General features: G+C 28.8%; 1 protein-coding gene across 1 annotated transcript in view; it reads right to left on the bottom strand.

Moving 5' to 3' along the window:
- Positions 1-24,094, bottom strand: part of LOC107444493 (cubilin) — an 80,906-nt gene extending 56,812 nt beyond the window's left edge. The window contains exon 1 of the mRNA XM_043056066.2: positions 23,928-24,094. Coding sequence (XP_042912000.2) covers positions 23,928-24,020 — 93 coding nt within the window. The 5' untranslated portion in view covers positions 24,021-24,094. The remainder of the gene's footprint in view (positions 1-23,927) is intronic.
- Positions 24,095-25,932: the final 1,838 nt, after the last annotated feature.

Raw genomic sequence — 25,932 nt, 5'->3', positions numbered from 1 at the left:
CACCGGCCAATGACTCCCTGTGCAGTAAATGGTAACTGATGCTCGTTAAATCTGTCAAGTCACAAAATCTCCATGTTCCCAAAACAAATCATACCTCTGGGGGTACTGATCCAGGAGTTTCCTTGTCTTCTGGATTGGTTTAAAATTACAAGTCTACGAAATTGAAAATTAGCAGTCATAAACCCAAAATTGGGTAGGCTGTTCAATGACGGTTATGAAACAAAATTAAATGAAAAATACATTGATAAATAAAATAAAATAAAAATAAATCGAGCTGTAAAAATAAATCGAGCTCGAGAAATATTTGCGCATTTCTTTTAATCTATGGTTCTCGGTTTAGTAAATTCGTTTTATGCGGTTTTTACTCTCTATTGCTTCTAAATAATTCAGATTTATGTGATACACCACTTTGTTATAGTTGAGCCTTTTTAAAAGTTGGCAAAATTAAACGAAACTTATAGTTTGTAGTTCTCTGCAGTTTTCTTTCTTTTTTTCTTTTTTTTTTAATATTTTGTCGAATCTGGAGCAGTTGGCATAAAGGGTCATAAGGCCTCAGACACCCAGTACCACTACAACGAACGAACGAGCAGTTGGCACCTCTGCAAATAAATAGGTTAAGCAGTGATGTCAGTTGCTTTTGTGGCACTAGGCTCTATGAAAATGGTAGAGTTCTATGTGAGCTGATACAGTGTGGAAAAAAAACCGGCATTTGGTCAATGACGGTGCAAATAACTTCTTCAGATCTATTATATTTTGACCAATCAGAGTCTGGAAATTGTTTTAAAGTTATTGCTAATTTTAAAAAAATACACATCAGAGATGACGAATCTTTTTCGATAAGTGCGCCAGTTGTAATGTTTTCGTAATTATTGGTAAACATCATTTTGTAATTATTAGTTTTAATATTTACAACGTAATATTCTCGGATGTTCTGCGCACCACTCGTTAATTTTCTTAATTTTTTTTAAAACTATTGAACTAGGATTATAAACTAAACAATAGGATTATATTGCATAACTCTTCAAATAAAAATATTATAACCTATACTTTAAAAATATTTCAGTTTAACATAAGGTGAAATATTCTAAAAGGGGCACCTGTTGTGGTAAGCTATGAAATGCAATTTCGGTAATTAACGCTAGATATTTTTTTTAGTTTTTATATCTTTCACAACATGGACTAGTGACCTTACATCCTGGCAATATAGTCAGCCTAACATCGTGGATAAGACCGTAATAGCAACCGAATTCGCACCTTTTCTGAATCCGCCTATATTCATAGCTAGCATCTTAGATTTTTTTCAATGCTTTCTATAAATGTTAGTGAATAAAAATAATTTAAAATGCACTTCTGGAGCAACACCGAAATATTATCAAGTACAACATAGTGGCACGTATGCCATAGGTTCAACTTCGAAGTATTTATATCTGTTATAAATATTCTCATTTCGTTCAACTTCGATTTCATATTTTAGCTGGGCTTCTGAGGCCGTGGAGCGTCTCTTTTCCCATTCATCCTGAAATTTATTCATTGATGATTCGATGAGGTATGACAGTCTGGTGAGGAATTATTTTGTTTATCGTGGTAGGAAAACTAAATTGGAAGTTAACTGTAATCAATATTGATAAAAGTTCATCACCACTCTTCATTCCTTCCAGGTTGTGTGCATCCTGTATTTGGTGAGGTATTCTAATAGATTCATTGGATCTGAATACAATAATGTCAGATAGATCTGTAAAGATATGCCTAATAGATCTGAAAGAATGTCTGATAGATCTGAAAAAATTTTAAAACTCAAAATTATCTTGCTGTGTCCACTTTGAGGGAGCATCTGATTTCAAAACGTTAAACGAAAACACACACAAAAATAAGTTTCTATAGATAAGCATTCTGGATACTACTTTCTTGCATTATTTTCTAAGCTGCCTAAAACAGAACGTCCAACGACCCCGCAACAACAATGTCTCCTATAATTCATCAATGTCCTATTGAACAATTTTGTAATTCAACAATGTTTTACTAATACTTGCTGTAGCATTCACTTAACTAAGCTAAAATCAATGACTGAATTATAAATGCCAATTAAGAAAATTTTTTGCATCAATGGTTTGTAACAGCGTTGCATGCGTAAGGGAGTCAATAAAAAGTGCAACCAAGGAAAAGGTCAGGTGTAAAACCTTCGTTTTTGGTGACGTCTTTGATGGTAATGGAACAAAATATTTTTTCTTCCTGTGTCACACACGCATTATTATTTGAACACACGAAATGTTCGAATATTTATTTTTTCTTTTCCTTGCGTAATTCATAGAAGACATTAACGTGTCTGGATTTCTGTGCTTTTTTTTATGCTGACATTTTGAGGGTTGGTGACAACTCTTTTTTGTGACCGTATTTGATGAGAGGGCAAATATTTTAGTCATCTGAGGTCATATTGTCTCTTGAAGGAACTGATAGATACACAAGTGCAAAAGATTTTCAAATTGTATTAGAAGTTTTTTTGAACAATTGAAATCATACCTTCATTCTATAGTTAAAATTTTATTTTTATATTTGACATGGTAGGAAAATAACATGTTTGATGTAACTAAAAGATTAAGCCAGTTTTTGAAACTTTTTCTTATCAAAGCTCAGTTAAGTGGAGGACTGGAAACAACAAAAACGTTTGAAACGAGGAAATTTTACATTAGTTTCATATAAAATAAATTGATTCCATTAAATTTTATTTGTATAGAGGGTTATTCGACTATTTTGATAATCCGATATGCAATTAAGTGGGGACGACTGTTGTGTATATATATATATATATATATCATTATAAATCATTGAAATCATTGACAAACGGTTCTTGAGATTGCTCAAAGTTTTTAAACATTATTATTTTTTTTAAATTGGTAAATATTTTTAGAAGTTACATATTCCATGTAATATTTTGATTTCTTAAAATATTTCTCACCTCCATTTAATTTTCCGAGACAGTTAAAATACGTATTGAAAATTATAATCTAGTGCTCAAAGCATTTAGCTCACTTAAAAAAATAAAAAAAATAATCATTTTACTGTGCCCTGTTTTCTTTGCTCGCTTAACCATCATAATTATTTCGCATTCCCTATTGCTTTTTTCCTAAATGTCGTTTTTTTTCTCACGAAAGAAAGGAACATTTAGTTAATAAAGTATACTATTATTATAATATTATGTAACAACATGCTGTAAATTATCACAAAGAAATGCACAATATACTGGACTTGAAAAATATTTATGTTTACCTTGAAAAAAAATTATATTTGGAAATACAGAATATTTGAAATAATAATGAGAAAAAAAAAGATTAAGTAATACGAAATAATAATAAGAAGAAAAGTACTCGTTAACATAACGCATATCATTATTATAGTTCAAGCAGGAAATGATCTTTATCTTTGAATTAAGATTTTTATTTTTAAACATTTCAATTTAAATGTTTAGAATATATGACAATAATTATTCTCTCTCTCTCTTTCTCTTGTTTCAAAGATCTCGAGAAAGAAAATTAAGTTTTCGCATAAAAGTAAAAATAGTAATTATTTAAAAATTACTATTTTATAAGTGAATATTTAATAAGCAAAAAAAAGACAAAAGGAGCGTTAACTTATTAATTAGCATTATCAAAATAAAATGCAATAACTTTCTTAGAAAGTAGAAATTTAAAAAAAAAATCGTTTTAAGTCCATTAAAAAAATGTCCCTTTAAGTAAGTCAAATTTCAACTTAGTTGTTGTCTGCCAGCTAAACATCCCATATAATTTTTTACTACAAGTTTAACAGTTAATACATGTAGTTGGTTTAATTTTTCTTCGCCTTTTCGTGATTTTAAAATCACGACCTAACACTTAAGTGTTAAGTCTTGCATAAAAATTAAAAAAAATGTAACTTGATTATTTGTAAAGCAAAAAAAGGAAAGAAGAAGAGTAAAAAACATTTAAAATTGCAATAACTTTTGAACAAATTCACAAATAAAAATTACGTTTTCAGCGCGTAAAATGTATGTAGTAATATGTATGGGTGAAAAAAATTCCTCGGCGATAATTTTGTACTTATCAAGTGAAAGCTAAATCTAAGCATTTCTTAGTAGTCTTGAGAAGCTTCGGCTACCAATCATTTATCTTTCCGAGCTATGAGAATACGTTTAATACTTTTAATTGTGAGGTATTAATTTAAAATCAACCAATATAAATTATTCTATCAATTTGAAAAAAATTAATTCAATTACGTTAGGCCTTTTTTGTGTCAGATAAAAATCAATGAAAAGTTGCTCATAAATAATTAAATGCAAAAGATACAGACAAAATGATAGCTCACTTGAGTCATAATTGAGCTTTTCAATCTCGTAAAAAGTTTATGTATGGCAGGGGAATATCATACATATTAATATATTACTGTCCTATTTTAAGAGACAAGTTCATTTTCGGAAAGATTGAAACAGGTAACACGATTATTTCAGCGTTATCATTTAAGATAAGAACATGCCTTTCATATGCGATAAAGAAGAAAACACTGTATAAAGCATGAATGAAATATATGCTTGGCACGGAAACAATTCCATTGTTGCAGTAAAAAAATAAAAAAGTGTCATCCAAAGTAACGTTAAAGCTGATAATACGTAGATACATTGTACTATAACTATGACTTGAGTTTGAAACTTGTAAACTTATCAGGTCTTTTATATATACATGTATTTAAATTATTAAAATATAAAGGTGGTTAGCATTTTTTTAATTAACGGTTCAAGCATAAATTGTAAAACTATTTTAAATAATGATGAAAACTCTCCGGCTCAAAATCATTGAAAGATCTGCGAATCAAAAATAATATGGCCCGACATAATTTAAAAATTAGAATCTGACATATATTTTGACGTGGCATCGATAATATTGTATAAGATCTAAGCATTGCTGAATTTAATTATGTAAGTAAAAATTTGTTTAACAAACTCAGCTTATTATTTTGTATTCTCAATGTTATTCTTACTTTTTTTTGACGAAAGTTAATCCCAATCACTGTACATATGAAAATAATCATAATAAAAGTTTGAAACATCATTTTAACACGTTGAATGCCGTGGAGATCACCGGTGACCGACACTGAGTTTGTTCGTAGCACCACAGGGGTCACCGGTGACCGGCGAAGTCAAGATTATTAGAAGCACATAATTCGAGTAAATTTTATACATTTTATACATTTGAGCAATAACAATCAAAAATATTAAGCTTTTGCAGATTTAAAATTATCCTTGTTGGAATTGTGAAATCATTTCTTGTATCTTAACCGCTGCAAAGTATCTTAAATAGAAAGTTTAAAAAATGGTAGCTGTGTCCAATACAGTATTTGTGGTTGGATATAGATAGGTAAATAAATAAATCCTATGTTAGTGATCAGTTTGTGTATTAAGAAAATTGTTGTATAGAATAAATTTTTTTTAAAAAATTCTAAAATACTTACGCTTTAAACCTAAAACAGTAAATGGTGCAATTACTTTGAAAATTTACTCTTTACAATCTGTGCTAAAAATTTAAAAAAAAGAAAAAGACACAAGGCATAGAAGCGATTGATAATTAGTCATATTGCGATGATTAGTCCCACTGCGTAATGGCGATTGATAATGAGTGATATTAAACTCAGTGGCAGAGAGCTGTTTATTAAACTTGATTTTGCTACAGTTGAAAAGGAAAAATAAATAAAGGGGGAGTAGAGGTTAAGACACTGATCATGTGACCATGCTGGAAGTAAGATAATTACATCAACGTAAGCGTTTCTAATCGAACGAGCGGAATCGCACGATCTCACACCATTCTAACATCCCGCTTGTAAAGATTCATTGTAATAACACTGTTATGCATCAATGGTGCATTAAATTTCTAAAAGTTATCAAGGTGACATTTAACATGCTGTCCCATCCAACTGATCACTTCCCCAAATTACAGTTTTTAATACAAACAGTTACCCAAGTGCTAAAAAATCTAGTATTATTACTGCTGTACTTAGGTAGCATTAGTAATCTTTTAAACTCCTTGCTCTTGAAGGTCTACTTATAGCCATGAAAGCTTTTTTTATCGCGTCAGATTTCAACTACTAAAGGAAACATACTCATCTTAAAGTATTTATCATTAATCACTAAATCCGTAACCTCCCAATACTCAGTGTCCAATACATTAGACAAAATTTTGTACAATTTTATCACTTAAAAGAATATTTATGATTTCTTTTCTGTTTTTATACTTTAAAAAAGCCATTTTCTACTCAAAAACATCATTTGATTACTCTTTCATTCTGATACATTTTCTCTTTGGAAAAATAACCTTAAAAACGTTTACGAAGAAGAAAAAATAATAAAAATTGTAAGCTTGTAGAAAATGCACAACTCGTTTTGTATAAAAATGTACTCGAAAAATGTTTATTTACTATATAATTAATATTAGTATATTCCCTTGTTAACGACATAAGTTTCTCACTACCCCTCCATAGCACATGGAAATGCATTTTACCCTGATTTGCCCCTCTCAGCTAAAGTGGTTTTCCTTGTTCAGTTTTTTCATCTTCATTTTTTTTATTCACTCTCGGCTACTGAAGTTTTTCTAGTTTTGCTTCTCACTTTTATTTTCCATTTTTCGTTGGCAACTTTACATTTTATATTTCAAATCACTTTTGTCTCTTCTCATTTACGTCTGGCAAGTCTTGAAAATGAGTGCCTGTTTTTGAGCGAGTGAAACATGACGACTATTATTTCCAAATGGTATATTTTTGAAGCGAATGACGTTTTTATAATTAACCGCTTCAATTCATATCTTACCGCTTCAGTTTTTTTTGGATTTTTTTATTTTATAGCGCAACATAATTTTTTGTTTCCAAATTTCCTATATTTTTTAGTAGTTGAGATATATTTTTAATGCTGCTCTCACTCAAGGTTTACTCTCAATTATAAGCCTTGCATTTGCCCGCATTATCTATACAGATGTTTATTTATTTATTTTTTTTAAGATAGGCTTTTCGATATTCCCTTGCCCGTTTGTTCGCCACACTGAGTATTCTTTTAATGTTAAGAGATGTTACCAGGTGTTTCTTTCACTTATCTATTTTTATTTATATCATAAGATTTTTTCTTTCATTGATGTTTTATTTAAAATTAAATGCCATTGCCCGGTATTCCCTGTATTGATGTTTTTTTCCTCATTGTACTCTAATCGGGTATTGTAATAATAATCGATTATTAATATTAATATAATTTATGTTTCATAAAAAATTTGTTTATTGTATAAGGAAATGATGTCAATTTAGTAATAGTTTTTGAAATAAAAGTAAAAAGTAATCTCAAGATCAACCTCCTAAAACGTTACAAGCCAACAAACCCTACTACCCGAAATAGGGGAATTTTCTATAGTAGTCTCAAATGGGAAGGGATCAAACGGTATTAAACCAATGGATAGTTTCCGAGTTTTTGAGATAAAGACTTTTGGTCAAAGACAATGACCATGTATGGCAATGACTTGGTCACACTGATCATGTTGTTTGTTTTCCACGAGTAAACTTTGTAAGCAATAGAGAAAAATATATACCACGTTCTAAATGTTATTTCAATACTTTTGATCCATGGGTCCAGCTGCAAGTTGGCTTTAATCATTATAAAATTTAAATTAATCATCCGCAAAATAAAATGAATAAAAAAATTAATCGAAAAAAAGGATAATTTTGTTTCATTGTAAAATAAGCTTTCGTATTTATTTTTTAGAATAAACGCAACTCCATAGAAAACAACTCAACTCTCCTCGTCGAACTTCTCTGCATATTTTGTTTTATTTCACATTTAAATTTTTACGACAACCGTGAAATCAAATTGTCCAATCCTTTAAGTAAAAACACGGTCGGCAGTTAACTTTCTGATGCAGGTGAAAAGGAAGAAAAACGGTTGAATAACCAAACATACGTATTCACCTGCGTCAACAAATATGTTGTAGAAACTAATGTTATCAAATCGTTTGCGCTTGATTCATAGCTCCGGTTTTCGTGAAAAAGGAATTCCAAAGTGTTCCTCATAATGAGGAATTATATATTACTTGCAACACTCCCGAACGTCAAACGGTTGTTCACCTCCAACAAGAAGGTGACAAGTGTGATTGCTGTGATTTGAAGTGTGATTGCTTTTATAAATTCTTTTTATTGAACGCCCGCCATTATATAAGATGTCAAAGTCCCCGCATGATAAAACAGGAAGCAACCCAAGGAAATTTTCTACTTCGTCGAAGATCATGGTAGAGAGAGTGGTTCCATGATTTACATCAAAAAAAAATTTTTGATTTATTCCACGAAGAATTATAGCAAACAATGTGAAATGTTTAACGATTTATACGAAAATATCAACCCTTTGTCTTTACTTTTGGCTGTATTGATAGGAGAGGAAATTCACATGAATTTTTATTTAAACTTACCAACTACAATAATGTTAGATATTTTTTTTCTCTCAATTATGCTATTGTCTTCGAAAGTACACTTAACCCTTTCAAAAACGAATTTTTATTTTCATAAAAATGCATAACAGGTTCAATCTAGATCATGGACCTTAAAAGTAACCTCTTTAAACTCAATGTTTCAGCTTAACTACTAGCTTTTAGAATTTTGAGGACAATTCTTATTGTGGTTATAAAGTGACGATTGAATTTGCATTACTTCACAGAATTTCATTGGTGATAACAGTTCTTAGGAATATCACAACTTAATTACCAGTTTTCTTGAATATATATTTTAAATTTTTAAAATATGTCATGGTGGTTGAAATCATTTTAAATCCCATTTATTATCCCACCAGATAATGAACCCATTACGTTTAAAATTCCTTTGAGAGATTGGGTCCCCATTTCAAAAAATGAAAAAAGTGGTAGCTCGAATGATTTTGCTGGACATTCTCTTTTCCGTGTTACTTTCAGCGCTAAATTAGAAATGATAGGAGTAACTTTTTTGTAATTGAGTTTATTTTGCTAATTTCTGATCAATATTCAAACCTTCGAATTCAAGGACTAGAGGTATTTAAAGAATTTATTCGATGGCTCAGTATGATAAACATGAAATCTAAAAGATTTTTTTTAAAAAAAACTGATGCTGAAACATGTACTGAAATGACTGAATTTTACACACGATGAGTAAAATGGAGGAATTTGCTTTTATTTTATTTGGCAGGTTTTTAGTTTTTTAGCCACATGAGTTAATTTTATTTATTTATTATTATTTTTTTTTGTTTTGAAAAAAGCTTTAGGAGTTTCTTGTATAATTTTGCTCCTTCTGTATTAGTGGTAAGTTGCGCAAATAAATTACATCAGTTTAGGGACCCACTATACCATTTTTTTTTTAGCAGATTTTTACTAAAAAATAATTTTTCTGTTTTTAACACAGAATACAACCGTGAACTTTTCTTTCTTTAAAACCGTTTGAGTTCTGTTTTTCTGTTTCTACGTCAAATCGAACTAAAGTTATGATGATTTTTAAAAATCATTTGTTTTGGTTATTACATTATTAACTATGCCCCTTTTGTTCTTTTCCTCAGAATTAATTTTTCGGTTATTTTCTTTATTTTAGATGCAATACCTCAAAATACTTTAGTTCGAATTGCTTAAATGTTGTCTATATGTGTAGGGAGTAGACAATAGACTAGAGGATTAAACTATTATTTTATATTTTACAGCATAAATAAAAATATTCCATAATATTTACAGCATAATAAAATTTACAGCATAAATAAGTTCCGATAGTTGCTGTAAAATATCTAAATATTACTATTATGTCTAGCGCGCTGTCTACCAACACCTCCTAGAAAAGAGTAGGCCTCTGCACGGGTTACCATAAATATCCTTTAGTAGTCCAAACGTAATGACATATTTCGTATTTTCAACCACTGCGCAGCTTAGTACCCCGAACGTAATGACATCTTTCTTATTTTTCATCAACTGCGCAGTTAACTTCGTCACATCGGACTACTAAATTGATCCGTGCTGAGGCCTTTCTTATTCTAGGAGGTGTTGTGTTTACTCCATAAGTTGAGTTTTCATGAGTATTATAAAACAAGAATAATAATTTTAAAAAATTACAAATTTCAATAAAGTCATTTGATTTTTAAAATAGCTAAATTTTTGGTGTTTTTTTTTACCAGTTCTCCCCCATATTTTCGAGAGAAAAAAAAATTTTTTTTCATTTTTTTTATTCTTATCAAGTTTTAATGTATAATTCACACATAAATGCATATAAAAACTTTATAAACTAAAAATATAAAATTTTACCTCCAAAAGTATTTGGGCACCTTAAACGCTCCATTTTTTAAGCTCTTGTCAAGTCACAAATGACCAGCTCAAGTATCGAATTTAGTATCTACAACTCAATTTTCATTAACCCTTTCGCGCCGACTGTCACGTATACCTACCAGCATGAATTGTGTGCGGATATTAATAGTTAGATTTATTTAACTCACCGCTAGTCAGTTCAAAATAAAAATTATACAGCTATTTTTTGAACTAATATCAGTTAGACCCAGCTTAAGATTGTAAACTTAATGACTTGTAAACACATGATTGCCTAGTATAGGTGAATCGGTTGTTGGAGCTTCGCGCCATTACCGAGCTCCCACCAGTATCCAACAAACAACATCGGTTAGATATCTTGAAATTGAAATAAAAGCAAAAATATGTCTGTTGAATTAGCCATTCATCCATATAAGTTACCGCTTTTAATTCTTTTTTTTCAATCCTGATTCTGTTTCTGTACGAATGCAGTTATGACTCGATCGTTCCGAAGATTTTAAATATAAAGCAATAATCTAACTTGAAAAAAGACGTTTTGAAAAAATATCGAGATTCAAATACAATTATTTATCTCTACAGCATTTATCTGTTCCACCCAGACTAAGATTTCCTTCCATTTACGCCTCCATTTATATTTAATAATAAATTGTTCTAGTGAAATCTATTTATTCCTCTGGTTACATCGATTTGTGACTAAAGTTTTATTTATTCCTCGAAGCACTAAAAAACAACTTTTACCTTTAATGTCTTCATTTACCATCTAAAAATGGATAACTCTGGTAAAATCTGCTCATTTTTCTGGTTACATCTATTTATCTCTAAAGCCTTACTTTATTTTATAAGTCCTTTACATCTCCATTTACTATCTAATAATAGATTGTTCTTGTGAAATCTATTTATTCCTCTGGTTATATCGATTTGTGACTAAAGCTTTATTTATTCCTCGAAGCTCTAAAAAACAACTTCTACCTTTAATGTCTTCATTTACCATCTAAAAATGGATAACTCTGGTAAAATCTGCTCATTTTTCTGGTTACATCTATTTATCTCTAAAGCCTTACTTTATTTTATAAGTCCTTTACATCTCCATTTACTATCTAATAATAGATTGTTCTTGTGAAATCTATTTATTCCTCTGGTTATATCGATTTGTGACTAAAGCTTTATTTATTCCTCGAAGCTCTAAAAAACAACTTCTACCTTTAATGTCTTCATTTACCATCTAAAAATGGATAACTCTGGTAAAATCTGCTCATTTTTCTGGTTACATCTATTTATCTCTAAAGCCTTACTTTATTTTATAAGTCCTTTACATCTCCATTTACTATCTAATAATAGATTGTTCTTGTGAAATCTATTTATTCCTCTGGTTATATCGATTTGTGACTAAAGCTTTATTTATTCCTCGAAGCTCTAAAAAACAACTTCTACCTTTAATGTCTTCATTTACCATCTAAAAATGGATAACTCTGGTAAAATCTGCTCATTTTTCTGGTTACATCTATTTATCTCTAAAGCCTTACTTTATTTTATAAGTCCTTTACATCTCCATTTACTATCTAATAATAGATTGTTCTTGTGAAATCTATTTATTCCTCTGGTTATATCGATTTGTGACTAAAGCTTTATTTATTCCTCGAAGCTCTAAAAAACAACTTCTACCTTTAATGTCTTCATTTACCATCTAAAAATGGATAACTCTGGTAAAATCTGCTCATTTTTCTGGTTACATCTATTTATCTCTAAAGCCTTACTTTATTTTATAAGTCCTTTACATCTCCATTTACTATCTAATAATAGATTGTTCTTGTGAAATCTATTTATTCCTCTGGTTATATCGATTTGTGACTAAAGCTTTATTTATTCCTCGAAGCTCTAAAAAACAACTTCTACCTTTAATGTCTTCATTTACCATCTAAAAATGGATAACTCTGGTAAAATCTGCTCATTTTTCTGGTTACATCTATTTATCTCTAAAGCCTTACTTTATNGTGCAAGGAGACTGAATTTTACTTACGATGAGTAAAATGGAAGAATTTGCTTTTATTTTATTTGGCAGGTTTGTAGTTTTTCAGCCACATCAGTTAATTTTATTTATTTATTTAAATTTTTTTTTGAAAAAGCCTTAGGAGTTTTTGGTATAATTCTGTTCATCAGTTTAGGTACCCGACTACCATTTTTCCGCAAATTTTGACTAAGAAATAATTTTTAATTTTTCTGTTTTTTATGCAGAATAAAATATTAATTTAATTATACAGAATAATTTTACAGCATAAATAAAAATATCTAATTGCAATTTTTAGCCTTTTTTTATCAAGTTCCAATAGTTGCTGTAAAATAATTAAATATTAATATCATGTTGTCCAGCGCGTAGTCTATTCCATAAGTTGAGTTTTCATGAGTATTATAAAACAGGAATGATTAAAAAAAATTATAAATTTCAATAAAGTTATTTGATTTTTAATAGAGCTCAATTTCTGATCCTTTTTTAACCAGTTCTCCTCCATATATTCGGAAAAAAATTCATATTTTTTTTACTTCTCATCAAGTTTTAATGATCAAGTTTTAATGCATGTAACAGTTGATTTATCTGTTCCACCAAGACTAAGATCTTCTTCCATTTACGCCTCCATTTACATTCAATAATAAATTGTTCTAGTGTAATCTATTTATTCCTCGGGTTACATCTATTTATGACTAAAGCCTTAATTTATTCCTCGAAGCTCTAAAAAACCACCTTCTACCTTTAATGTCTTCATTTACCATCTAAAAATAGATAACTCTGGTAAAATCTGCTCATTTTTCTGGTCACATCTATTTATCTCTAAAGCCTTACTTTATTTTATAAGTCCTTTACGTCTCCATTTACTATCTAGCAATAGATTGTTCTTGTGAAATCTATTTATTCCTCTGGTTATATCGATTTATTTCCAAAGACTTTATTTGTTCCTGGAAGCCCTTAAGTACGCCCATCTTCCACCTACGGTCCCATTTATCATGTAATTTATAGATTCCTCTGCTAAAATAAATTTATTTCTGAAATCTAAATGTATATTATTATTAATAAATTTATACATAAATTTATTTATCTCCAAAACATCTAATTATTCCTCCAAATCTTTAGTCTTTCTTCCTCGAACACCTCCATTTTTTCTATAACTTTGGATTGATTTATTGACATAAACCTATGAGAAATCTATTTTTTACCTTAAGTCCTTAACACTAGAAAGGCTGAAACTTAGTATATACCTATATTGCCCAAATGCAATCAGAAGGACTGGATTGCGAAAAAATAACTAAAGTGTAAATAAATTTGTTTAAAATTAATTTTTAATATTTTTTTCATATTATTTACAATAATATAGCAAGTTATTAGTAAATATTAACAATAAAGAAATAATATGTTGTACAAAATGTCACATAATCCTACGAAATTGCGTCATTATATACATCATTGTTTTTCTAATTGAAATTAAAAAGCAGTCAAAACTATTCCCTTGAGCAATCTAGTGTTAAATAAGTTTATCATTTTCTAACGTTTTTATTTCATTTTTTTCATTCTCTAATAATAGATTGATCTACTGACAAATCAATGTACTAAAATCTAGGAGACGAGTAATTTACAATTGATGACATTAAGTCAAAAGCCTTAATTTATCATTTGGGAAATGGACAGATTCGTGTTTTTGGCGGGAAACCGATTCAATTTAGTTTGAAGCTAATTCTTAAATAAACTCTTCATAAAGATATTTACTTTTCTTTTCTTGTTCTGGAAAAATTTCGTAAGTGAAAAAATTATGTTACAAAGCTAAAATTAAAGTTCTATTAAGTAAGTTTCAACAAAATACTCGAATTAAAACCTTATGGTGAAATAGTAATTCGCATTTTGTTCAAACTTCTTTGCTTCTAATGTATGTGCAACTAGTGGTGTCTCAATGCGTTAAATAATTATTTCAAAATTTCGAGTGAAACTTGAGGACTAGAACCCATATTATTTATGAGCGCTGATTTCTTAAAACAAAATTAAGTCTCTGTAATTGTGCCAATGGTCATTAATGTTTCCGAAATTAGGTCATGAGCTGGTTTAACGCTTCATTATATTCCAGAATAAAAATACAAGACAAAACACATAAATTAGCTTCTCTCTATTATTATTTTTTTTTTAACTCTGAAAGTTAAAAAGAATTAATTTACATATAGCTTTAAAAAAAGCAATTAAGTTTAAAAAGAAATTTTAAGCTGTTTATTAGATAATATATGAAGGAAAAAAAATTAAGCTGTTCTATTTTTCGTCCTAAATGAAAAGTTTAATAAGCAAAATGTGATTTTCGGCCAAAAATATCTCTAAATATTGATTTTTATTTAAGTTATTGCTTTTCGTGAACTAGATTTTCTTTGCCATATCCGGAATTATTTTTAATATCTTGCCGTTTACTACAATTTTCAGGTTAAAAAAAAGGATTATAATTAAAGACATTGTGATACACTATAAAGCTACACGAGTAGGAAAAATATTAATGAAGCTGCAAATTTGTCGAAAAGTTCACAAATAGTTTTTCGTTTCAAAGAAGAATTTTAAACGCTAAAAGTAACTTTTTATTTTAACAATTTTGAAGTAGTTCCGATTGTATCACACTTTCTCAGAATATTGCTAAACGAGAAAAGTTAATTACTAATGTAAAGCTTTTTTAAGGAATTATCTAATATAATAAAAATAAAATTATTTTTTATCCAAACCAATCTATTTTTAAGTTTTATATTAGTGAGAAAAAAATCTAAATATATATTTCAATATTCATGCACTATATATCTCAGTTTTTTAGGTCGATGATTTTTGAAGTTATACTTCTTATGCGACTTCCAACAAGGTTGCGTTAAACGTTTAACGCTACACTTTTATTGGCCGGGAAATCACGTGGTAGGATCTAGTTTCCCCTCATTTATTTCCATATTGTTTTGGTTCTCACTAGCATAAAAATAATAAAAGTCATAAAAGTATTGCTTTTCTATAAATATTTTTTTTAGTTTGATTTGATACACATACAATTTAATAGGATAGTATTTTTTATTTTCAAATTTAGTGGATAACAATTGTAAAAAAAATTCAAAATGAAAAATAATATTTTCAAAAACCACGTTTTTGCAACGGAGAACAATAATTAAAAAAAAATTGAAAACCGAAAAACGTGAGGCGCATTAAATACATAACAGTATTGTTATATTAGTGTATGTATGTGTGCTCTTGAGAAGATATGTATATATATCTGTAATTGTAATTGTATCTGAATGTGGAATATGTTTGTGCATATGTATGTGGATGTATATGTGGCTGTGCATGTGTATGAGTATGAAAATGTATATATGTATGTGTATATGTACTGTTATGTATTTCATGCGCCCCACGTTTTTCGGTTTTAAATATTTTTTTAATTATTATTCTCCGCTACAAAAACGTGGTTTTTAAAAATATTATTTTTTATTTTGAATTTTTTTATTTTGAATTTTTTTATTTTGAATTCTTTTATTTTAAATTATAATTTTTTTATTTTATATTTTTTTAAAAATTATTACTTTTTAATTATTATCCTTCACTACAAAAAACGTTGCTTTTAAAAATATATATTTTTATTTATATTATTTTTCTTAGTCAAGAGTAGTCAAGACCACTACGACTTACATTAGTTTTATGCTGATGACAACCAAACCAATCTGGAAATGAATGAGGAAAAACTGGATCCTACCACGTGATTTTTCAGCCAATAAATATACTCCGACAGTAAAAATCTTTTCACCTGACATGTAATACTAATTTCAAATAATGGAATCGACAACAAAAGACAATCTCGAAAATATTTTTTTGTTAAGCNGTCGCAGGTTACGAAGCTTAACTTCTTCCTCGCGGAGGGACTCCACGCACTATATTTTTTTTCCTAAGAGATCGTGCTACATAGCAAGAAGTTCTGCTGGGTATCAAAATTAAATAAACATGTGAATAAAAATAAATTAGAAAATACAAATCTAATTTATCATTGATTTAAAAAGAAGATACGGATTTTAACTTTCATCATATTATAGCAATACTCATTTAAAAAACTTCGTAAATAGTAATTCACTGCAGTAACACATGATACAAATCATTCAAGATGAGGGCACGAAAATAAATGATTAACCCTAAATAACTTTTAATCTAATGATCGGATTTTCACGTGCAAGGACTCAATCTTAATGGTTCACAGGGAAGACCTCAAATATTCTAACTAATTAGTGCAGAAGATATTTTAAGTAACGGAATCAAACACAAAACCGTACTTTCTCTGAAAAAACATACTTATTTTCGACAGATTCAGATTTATAACCCTCAAAATATATGGTTCTAATAGTTTGGTCAGAAGAGAGGTTCAAAGTTCGTACCCGTTAATGCTAATTTTACTTTACCATATCTCAAAAACTGTTAAAGGGGAGGAAAAATTCTTACCCACTATTATAAATTGTGTTTATCCAAATATAATTCGATGCAAAAAAGAATTTTCATTAGTTCATTCATTCTATTTAATGACATTTTTAGTCTAATTTTGTCAAAATGTACAAAATTACATTGGACAGGGGATTGCATAAATGATGTTATAAACTTCTAGGGCAGTTAGGGCGCATGATCAGGATTAAAATTGCACAGGAACCCATGTCCGGAAATGTCATCATACACCTCTAGGGGCTCTTAGCCATAATGAACTGTTTCTTCGTGTGGATCTGATTATAAAATGGACGTGCCTTTAGCCGTTTACGATGACATTTTAGGGCATATTTTCCAGTGTTACTTAATATATTTTTTTAGTATTTTATTTTTTAATATTTAATTTTTAATATTTTATTTTTTAATATTTTATTTCTCAATATTTTATTCCTCAATATCTTATTTCTCAATATTTCATTTTTTAATATTTTTTTTCAATATTTTATTTAATAATAGTGGAAAAAAGAATAATTTCACATACTTATCATTTTTTCCCCAACATTCTAATTTTTTTCCTTTAACTTTTAGAAAAGCATTTTGTTGCCAAAGTTAACATTATTTTCATATGAAGCCCGAAGAGTTTCGCGAAAACTTAAAACCCTTATTCGTATACTTTCTTTAAAAAAAAAATCAATATTCGATACAATCTCATACCAGAATAGTTACTGTCGGAAGAACTTAAGGGGTGACAAATGTTTCATGAGGTTATCCTATATGCTATTGGCTAAAATTTCACGCTAATTTTAGAAATACGGTTTTGCTACTTAAAACTCAGATATTTAACTCACAAATATTTTTGACACAATGATTAGCTAATAAATGTTTTCTCGATCTTTTTCTACTAGTTGTGAGACATTTCTGGAACGTGGTTACTTTGAAATTTGTTCTAACTCCTCGATAATGTCATTTTTCAAAAAGTAAAATAGAGAGAGTAGCATGATTTTTTTTATTATTATTAATCATGGTTCTGCTAAATAATTGTATACAACAAAATTTTCAACAAAAATAATTAACATGGATATGAAAATATGCTTACGTTTTTTTTTTTATTATTACTATTTTTTTGCTTAAACTTACAGTGGTTTCTGGCAGAATTCAGTTTTCACTTGGTAAAAATATGAATTATTATATAACTCCTTTACTTTATAAAAGGAGCACTTTTATCTCAACCGTGGTACACAAAACCAGACGTAAATCAGTATACCATTTATTTTCAATTATATATTATTACAGGGCGTTTAAATTTAGGGATAAAATATACGGCATAACTTGCCTACTTTACTCATTTAAACGGGAATTTTCAATTTTTTTTCCAAATACTTAATGTGGTAGTAAGTTTTAAGATTTACAATTATATTATTGATTTAATAAAATTTGATTCAGAATGTTTTTGAGCTGCACTATCAGTGAATAATTTAAACAAATATGTAAGGTCTGATAATTGGGTAAAAAATTTTTAAAGGCTGACAAAATTAACACAATAAACGTGTTTGAATAGTTGTTTCACTACCACTTAGAGCATTGTGGGGTGCTAGGACTTTCCGGATGCCATACCACATCGTTTTATTTAAGAGTTAGATCATATGAATATTTCCTTTATATCAGAATTAAATTAGTCAAACTGGAGCATAATCTTCAAAAATAGAATAGAATCGAAGCATATTAGAAACAGTCAGCCTAAGAGTGTTGTTAAACAGTGGATATATTTTATTAATTAGGCCAAATTAGGCCAAGTCTGTTATGCTTTATTAATTAGGCCAAAACTATGGTTCGAAAAAACTAACATCAATATAACGCCGCTTTTGATGATAATTTAATAATTATAAATAATAATAATTCAGTATTCATGAAACACAGGTTTATATAAGTTGAAACAAAAAAAAAATATACAGAAGATTTTTATTAAATTAAAGGGAAAAAAGAAAAAGGTAAGAAAATCAAAAAAAGAAGAAAAAAGAGAAAGTAAAGTAATTTCGCCTCGATTTATGTATTTTAGATGATGCACTTGCATAAAAAAAATTACCTGCGGCAGTGTGACATATATCAATACGAACTTCACTGTTCATACTATCTCAACCCTGAATTTTGAATTCTGAATTGTGTATAGCGACTGTTATATTTTAAATATATAATCAAAAGTAAAATTTTAAAAAAGTCGATGAGGCTTTAAATGAACAGTAAATAATGGTCATCTGATTCTTAGCTGTAATGGTATAATAGTGTAAAAGCAATCCTTGTCGAACGCTATAACTCTTTCCGGGTAACTTTGTTATCGGTAACATTTATATCAGCACAGTTAAGCGAGGTAATACACCGGAAATACGATTTGTTAACATTGATGAGTCTCTGCAAGATTAAAGGCCAATTTTCATGTTTCCGTGATGTTTGAAGGACTAAGTCGAGAAGGAAGAGAAGCACTCTGTCAACATTACGCTCACGTTATAGAATATCAACAATTGGGGATAATATTAGCCACTCTGTTTTCATCCCTGTTTAGAAATCATTCGAAATTCGCTACATCAATCGTTGCAGTATCTGCCGTTACAATTTGCAGACTTATCTACTATTGAGCTCTTTTGTGTTAGAAATAATTTATGGTTACCTAACTTTTTCATCTCAACGAACGAGATAACTCGTCTTCCAGGAATATTCACTATGCTCTATTGTTGTATTAGGGAATATAGTTATTAATTGCAAATTGATTATTATTTTTCAAATTAAAAGAAGCAAGTTTTATGGGAATTTGCGTTTTGTTTAAATGTTAGTGCTGCGCTAAGATCAGAGGGTGGGACAAAGACACGTCATGGCAGCGATGAAAGGGTTAAGTATGGATGACAACCTATTAAAAAGCCCTAGCACATCACAATATTTAAAATTGTAGCGAGATAATAGCATATTTAATCTTGGTTTGTTTAATTATTTCATAATTCACACATATCACTGCCCTACTCTTAGTATGTATTGGCTTTTGGGCACCTGGTCAAGCGGCCCTCATCCCATCCATCATGTACTTTTTAAAATATGAAGTTCCACATTGTGGACAGCTGACCTTTTGGTTGCTAATTCAACGTTTCAAGCTCCTTCCTCTGAGAAATAATGCATGTTAAAATAAAAAGAATCAGATTGCTCAAAATTTTCAATTGTAGATGAGGGTTAAATATCAATGTGAGGAAACGTTTTGATGTTTAATCTATTTTTGCTGTTTAATCTATTTGATGTTCAGTTTTTAGTTTAATAATAATGTCTTAATAATAATGTTTAGTTTAATAATAATGTGTAGTTTAATAATAATCATTTAGTTTAATAATAATGTGTAGTTTAATAATAATCATTTAGTTTAATAATAATGTGTAGTTTAATAATAATGTGTTGTTTAATAATATTCATTTAGTTTAATAATAATGTGTAGTTTAATAATAATCATTTAGTTTAACAATAATCATTTAGTTTAATAATAATCATTTAGTTTAATAATAATGTGTAGTTTAATAACATTCATTTAGTTTAATAATAATCATTTAGTTTAATAATAATGTTTCGCCAACATCTAAGACCCCATAGAAGCTGTTAAAAATGTTTTGAAGTAAACATTTGTGCAAATGCCTTTGTTTGCATAGGTATTGCAAACAGTCACGCACGTGATTTTCAATCAAATTTCATTTCCATTTTTATGAATATAATATATTCACACAGCCTTTTAACTGTGTTAAAATTTCGATTTTACGATTCATATTCTGTGAATTATGACATTTTAAATAAAAATATTCAGGAGAGGTCGATTTTTGCGTTTTTCATCTCACGTGTTTTCATAGCTTTCGTTTCCCACAAAACTCCATCAATTCACTTATTTTGCCTTAATAATCTCGTAACAGTTTTTTTTTCACATTTGAATTGAACTTTAAATTTAAGGAACGATATAATAAAGGGAAATATGAATAAAAAGTAGTAACTAATAAATTTTTTTTATTCTTATTTTTTCCCGTACAGTTATAATGTAATGCGCTTGCGATAGGAAATTTTCATAAAACAATCCGTTATCGATTTCTTTTAGTTCAAAATCTTTATTAGGGATAATCCCACTATCCACGAAAACTTCAGGAAAAATCAGCATTACTTTTTCAAAAATCGTTTCTGCAAAAACAATATGGTTGCTACTTCGAATAAAAATTGAGAAAGTGGTAGAAAAGTTAAGATGAATAAAAACTTTTTTAAAAAGTTCATAATCACCAAATTATTTCCAAACTTTCCTGTTTAAAAAATAGAGATTTAAAGCCTCGGAATTCAGGGACAGATATTTAACTTTGAAAACTACAAAAAAGATATAAAATACAGACCAACAGCTTCTCACTTTAAACTCGACGCCTCATATCACAATCATCAAAATAAATAAAAGCTTTAACAAATTTCTTAATCACAGATCCACCTATAACATCAGCTTCAACAACTGCAATATTGAAAGCTTCATCAAGCGTTTCCCCACGCTGACCATCAGCCAGCATCCAAAAACTAAAATCACACACAGTTTAGAGCAAGCTGTTTCGTTTTAAGTTCATTATTATTATTTATTCAAGCAAAGTGCTTGAATCCCCCTGACAGGTACCATATAGACTGCTAACCTCAATGAACTCATACAAAGACAAACACTACCTGATGAAAGGGATAGTGGCCGCTTTGCGGCCCAGGCGAGATACATGTCAAGTCGGAGAATTTAATTTTAAAAAATGAAAGCTGTTTATGGTATATTGGTAACTTGTCAACAACTGGCCTAAAAGTAAGACGGAACGGAGAAGAGCCGGTAGCAAAATCATATCATTAGTAACCGATTTTTGGAAGGAGTAAAATATGTTTAGCTGTTTTTAATCATAAACTGTACATTACTATTTACTTTTTTAAGGTAAGATAGAATCCTATGTTACAGCTGTTAAAAAAAATCTTGGTAATCAAGAATATTTCTTTAATTATCTTCCCAAAAATAAGCAACAATATCATTATTACCAGAGTTTGCCCCTTTTCATCTTGATATCAAGAATAAATAAACTCAGCAAGAATAAATAAACTTCAGCAAGAATAAATAAACTTTCTGTCCTGATCAACAATGAAATTGACATTATTTTAACATTTTAAATGAAATCGACTTCTTAAAGTTAACAACTACCATAACATATATATATATATATTTCGGTTATTTTACTTCACTTTAGATGCAATATCTCAAAATATTTTAATTCGAATTACGCGAAATTTTGCATGAATATTTTGTATACATATGTCTTGTAAATAGACCACGGATTAGTTTATTAAACTATTACGTATTTCATATTTTACAGCTAAAATAATAAAAGTAATTGCAAATTTTCAGCCTTTTCTGACAAATAAGATTCGAAATTTGATATAGAATATCTAAATATTAATGTTATGTCTAATGCGTAAGATGAGTTATTATGAGTATTGTAAAGCAAGAATAATGGAGAAAAAAATGTAAACAACGCTATGTGATTTTGAGAAGAGATCGATTTTTGGTCTTTTTTTATTCAGTTTCACCTATATATTTTCTAAAAAAAAATTTTTTTCCTTCATATTTTTGTTGTATTTATACCATGTTTTAGTGTATAATACACACATAAATGTAAAAAAAAATTATTTCTAAATTAAAAACTTTGCGTACGAGGCATCTTAATTGATTGAATGTAAACCTATATTTTTACGCCACACTACATAATTACAAGGATACGAAATTACGGTAATTTTTAAAGTTTTAAAGAAATTTTTCTACATTTAAATTAAAAATAAAGTCAATGTAATATACAACATGCATAATTAACAAAAGAAAGAAAAAAAAACGCTGACGAAGGCTACCATAAATTTTCTGAGTATTAAACAACCAGTTTAGTGTTAATGTTTTCTGACCAAGGGAAAACATTTTTCAGGTTAGAGGGTTAATGTGAAGTAAAGAAAGACCTCAAAAGTAGGGGAGAGGAGGATAAGAACAGTTATTGGTTAAAAAAGACAACAATTTTAAAGTTAGGAAAAAGAAGATGCTTATTACTAAAATTGTTACACATCATTTATAATTAACAAATAGCTAGTTTGAGATTTAAAACTATCCAAACATAATTTTTAAAAATTGAAAATGAAAGAAATGGAGAAATCTACGCATTAGTAAGTATGAATGTATTGTCATTTTCTTAAGTTTTATTTATTTTTAAGATTGTGTGGCTTACCTTTGCGTATAAAGAACTTTTTTTTCCCTTTTAAACTGACCATACGATTACTTAAATAGGTTACGAAAATAATAGCTATTACAAAACTAAAGTACTTCATTACAGATTAAAGATCTTTGAAGGATGGAAAGAAATAATATTTAATCTTAAAAATACCTTACTTTCTCATTTTTGCTAAATTTTATTTTGAATCACTATAAAATTGTGATAAGGAAATTGCAGTGAGAATTAATAAATTATGCAAGATTTTGCTCGCTCTACGGAAGGAAAATAACTTTTTCGGATATAAATAGTATTTCGTAATAAAAATAATATCTTCACCATACTATCGACAGTATGTTGAAACCATTTTGAGTCAACTGAAAAGACAGAAAATTGACATTCAAAACACCTGCCAATAAATTTGTTTTATTGGCAAAATTCGGCGTCTCTCTAAATGAAATTATTCAGTGCTGTATTCGTCAAAGAACATGTGCTTGCCTTCAATATAACATATTTTAAAATTAATTGGAAATTTTTTGCAAGAATTATGATATGAAGAAATTTTATTGAAAAAAAAAATCGAAATAATGTTTAAAAGTCTATGTACACTTTCCGTTCTTTTCAAAGTGTTCCAATGGACAATCAGTTATTATCTTTTTATGTATTTTATTTTTAAAAACATTGAATTATTTTCCTCAAAAATTATTATTTATGTAAATCCTATTTAACTGCAATATTTTGATCCGACATAAAAGATTAAGCAGTTAAAATGTTGAAAAAGAATAATATTTATCGTTTACTACAATAAGAAGTACGAACAATTTTTTTAAAATAAATAAATAAATATAAATAATTTTTTATCGTTTGCAAAATCATAAAAATAATTATACAGAATCTTACCGTTGAATTAGAGGTAGTATTTCCTAAAAGATGCACATTTTTAACCAAAATAAATGCAAAAACACTATAAAACAAACAAGTATTCATATTCATTTCTTTAAGCGATTTCAAAAAACAGCCGAAATCATGACAGTTCTGTTTGGATGTGAAGACCGGTTACTAGTTTCGTTAGCGTTTTCAACTCCAATGTGACGTCATAAATCGTGTTAGAAAACCGTAACTTAGCTCTTTCAATAACATACGTCAGGGGCGAGAAAAATCGTGCATTAGATAGGTTGGATCTTAAGTCATAAATTATAACTTTGTCACGCAGTATGATTGACATAAAAAAATTGGAAACAAAAAAATAATAAAATTTACAAAATTAATCACATTTATATTATCAAGATGAATAAGCATACAAATTGATAAATCAATTACAGTTCAAATACAGTGAGTCCGTAAAGTCATGATGCACTTTTCACAGGTTACAGGACCAAAGTACACCATGACTTTACTGATACACTGCATAAAAAGAGGGTCACTTTATGTATGGCAAAAATAGTCACTTTTCGAATTTCTATAAAATTCCCAAATTCTTGATACATTCTCATTGTTATCTTCTCTTATTATTATTTGAATAAGTCTGAGAACGAAAACTGATAGATGATAGAATTTATTGAGATATAAGGATAGAATTTTTTATTAAATATCGTACATTGAAAGAGGACAACTTTTTTCCTATCAGTCTAACTCAAGTAATTAATGAAATTATTTTTCCGACTTTTTGGAGAGTTTTGATATTAAAAATATATTTGTAAAAATAAATCCGCGCAAAAAAATTAGACTGTTAAAAAAAATATTACACACACTGATGGGTTATATCCTGCAGCACAATTTCGAAAACTTGTTTTGTTTCAAAACTGCAAAGAAACAAACAAATTTCATTGAAAGATAAATATAATTCTACGATACTTCGGAATAATTTATTAAAAACTTAATGATATTAGTCTAGCATATGAAATTTTTTTTAAACTCAATGGTTACAGTGTTCTATTAAAATTAGAAAAGTGGTAAGTGAGCTATGAAATTTTTCGTCTCTTTTTGAATTAAACAAGATATTTTATTTTCCATGATATATTAATAACTTAATAGTTACATAAATTTTGCTCTTAAACTGCTTAAAACGATACTTTTAAAATTAACTGAGAAGTAATTAAGTGGATGTCAACTTTAAACATAGATTTTATATTTTATTTTATATTTTATTTTATATTTTATTTTATATTTTATTTTATATTTTATTTATATTTTATATATAAGTAACTCCGTAGCCTTGTGATTTTGAATTCAATCCAGAAGACAGGAGAACTCCTGGATCATGTATTGGGAGAAATTTGCCTTCGTGGAGGAATTTTTGATGGAGCTAACCCGCATTTACATTACTTGGAGAGGAAAACCACGAAAACCTCCCACGATTAGCATAACTGCAACGGGACTCTAACCCATAATCCGTCTACCACTGAGGATATTTTACGTCAGCACTGTAGTTGATGCAAGCCGGATGCGGAATTCGTATCGACCAGCCATCGCTGGGATTCGAACCCGGTTCACCTCATTGGAAGATGATAGCTCTATCCCCTGAGCCTTCTTAAGCATAGATTGATAATTATTATTCATTTTTTATTGTTTTTTTTTAGTAGAACGTGTCTGCTTTTCAAATATTTGATTTTAATATGACACCATAAATGCTCCCTCTTAATAGAATTAAAAGTTATCTTTTTTTCATTTAATTTGTTTACTTAGGTAGTTCATTTTGTTTCATCTTTAATAAAAAAAAATAAGTAGAAATTAAAAATTATTTCTTATAAAAGCTTAGAAATAGTATTCAAAGACAGGAAAAATATTCATATGCATAGTCATGTACTATATTCACATACCTTTTACCAAACTAGTGGTAGGCCTGATTGCAGAAACCCTCCAGTCCGTCAGCGGGGGCTGTACGTGATCTGCAGATTATTTTTCA

Source organism: Parasteatoda tepidariorum, chromosome 4, assembly GCF_043381705.1.
Source record: "Parasteatoda tepidariorum isolate YZ-2023 chromosome 4, CAS_Ptep_4.0, whole genome shotgun sequence".
Taxonomy (NCBI): Eukaryota; Metazoa; Arthropoda; class Arachnida; order Araneae; family Theridiidae; genus Parasteatoda; species Parasteatoda tepidariorum.
This window is presented reverse-complemented; position numbering and strand designations above follow the sequence as displayed.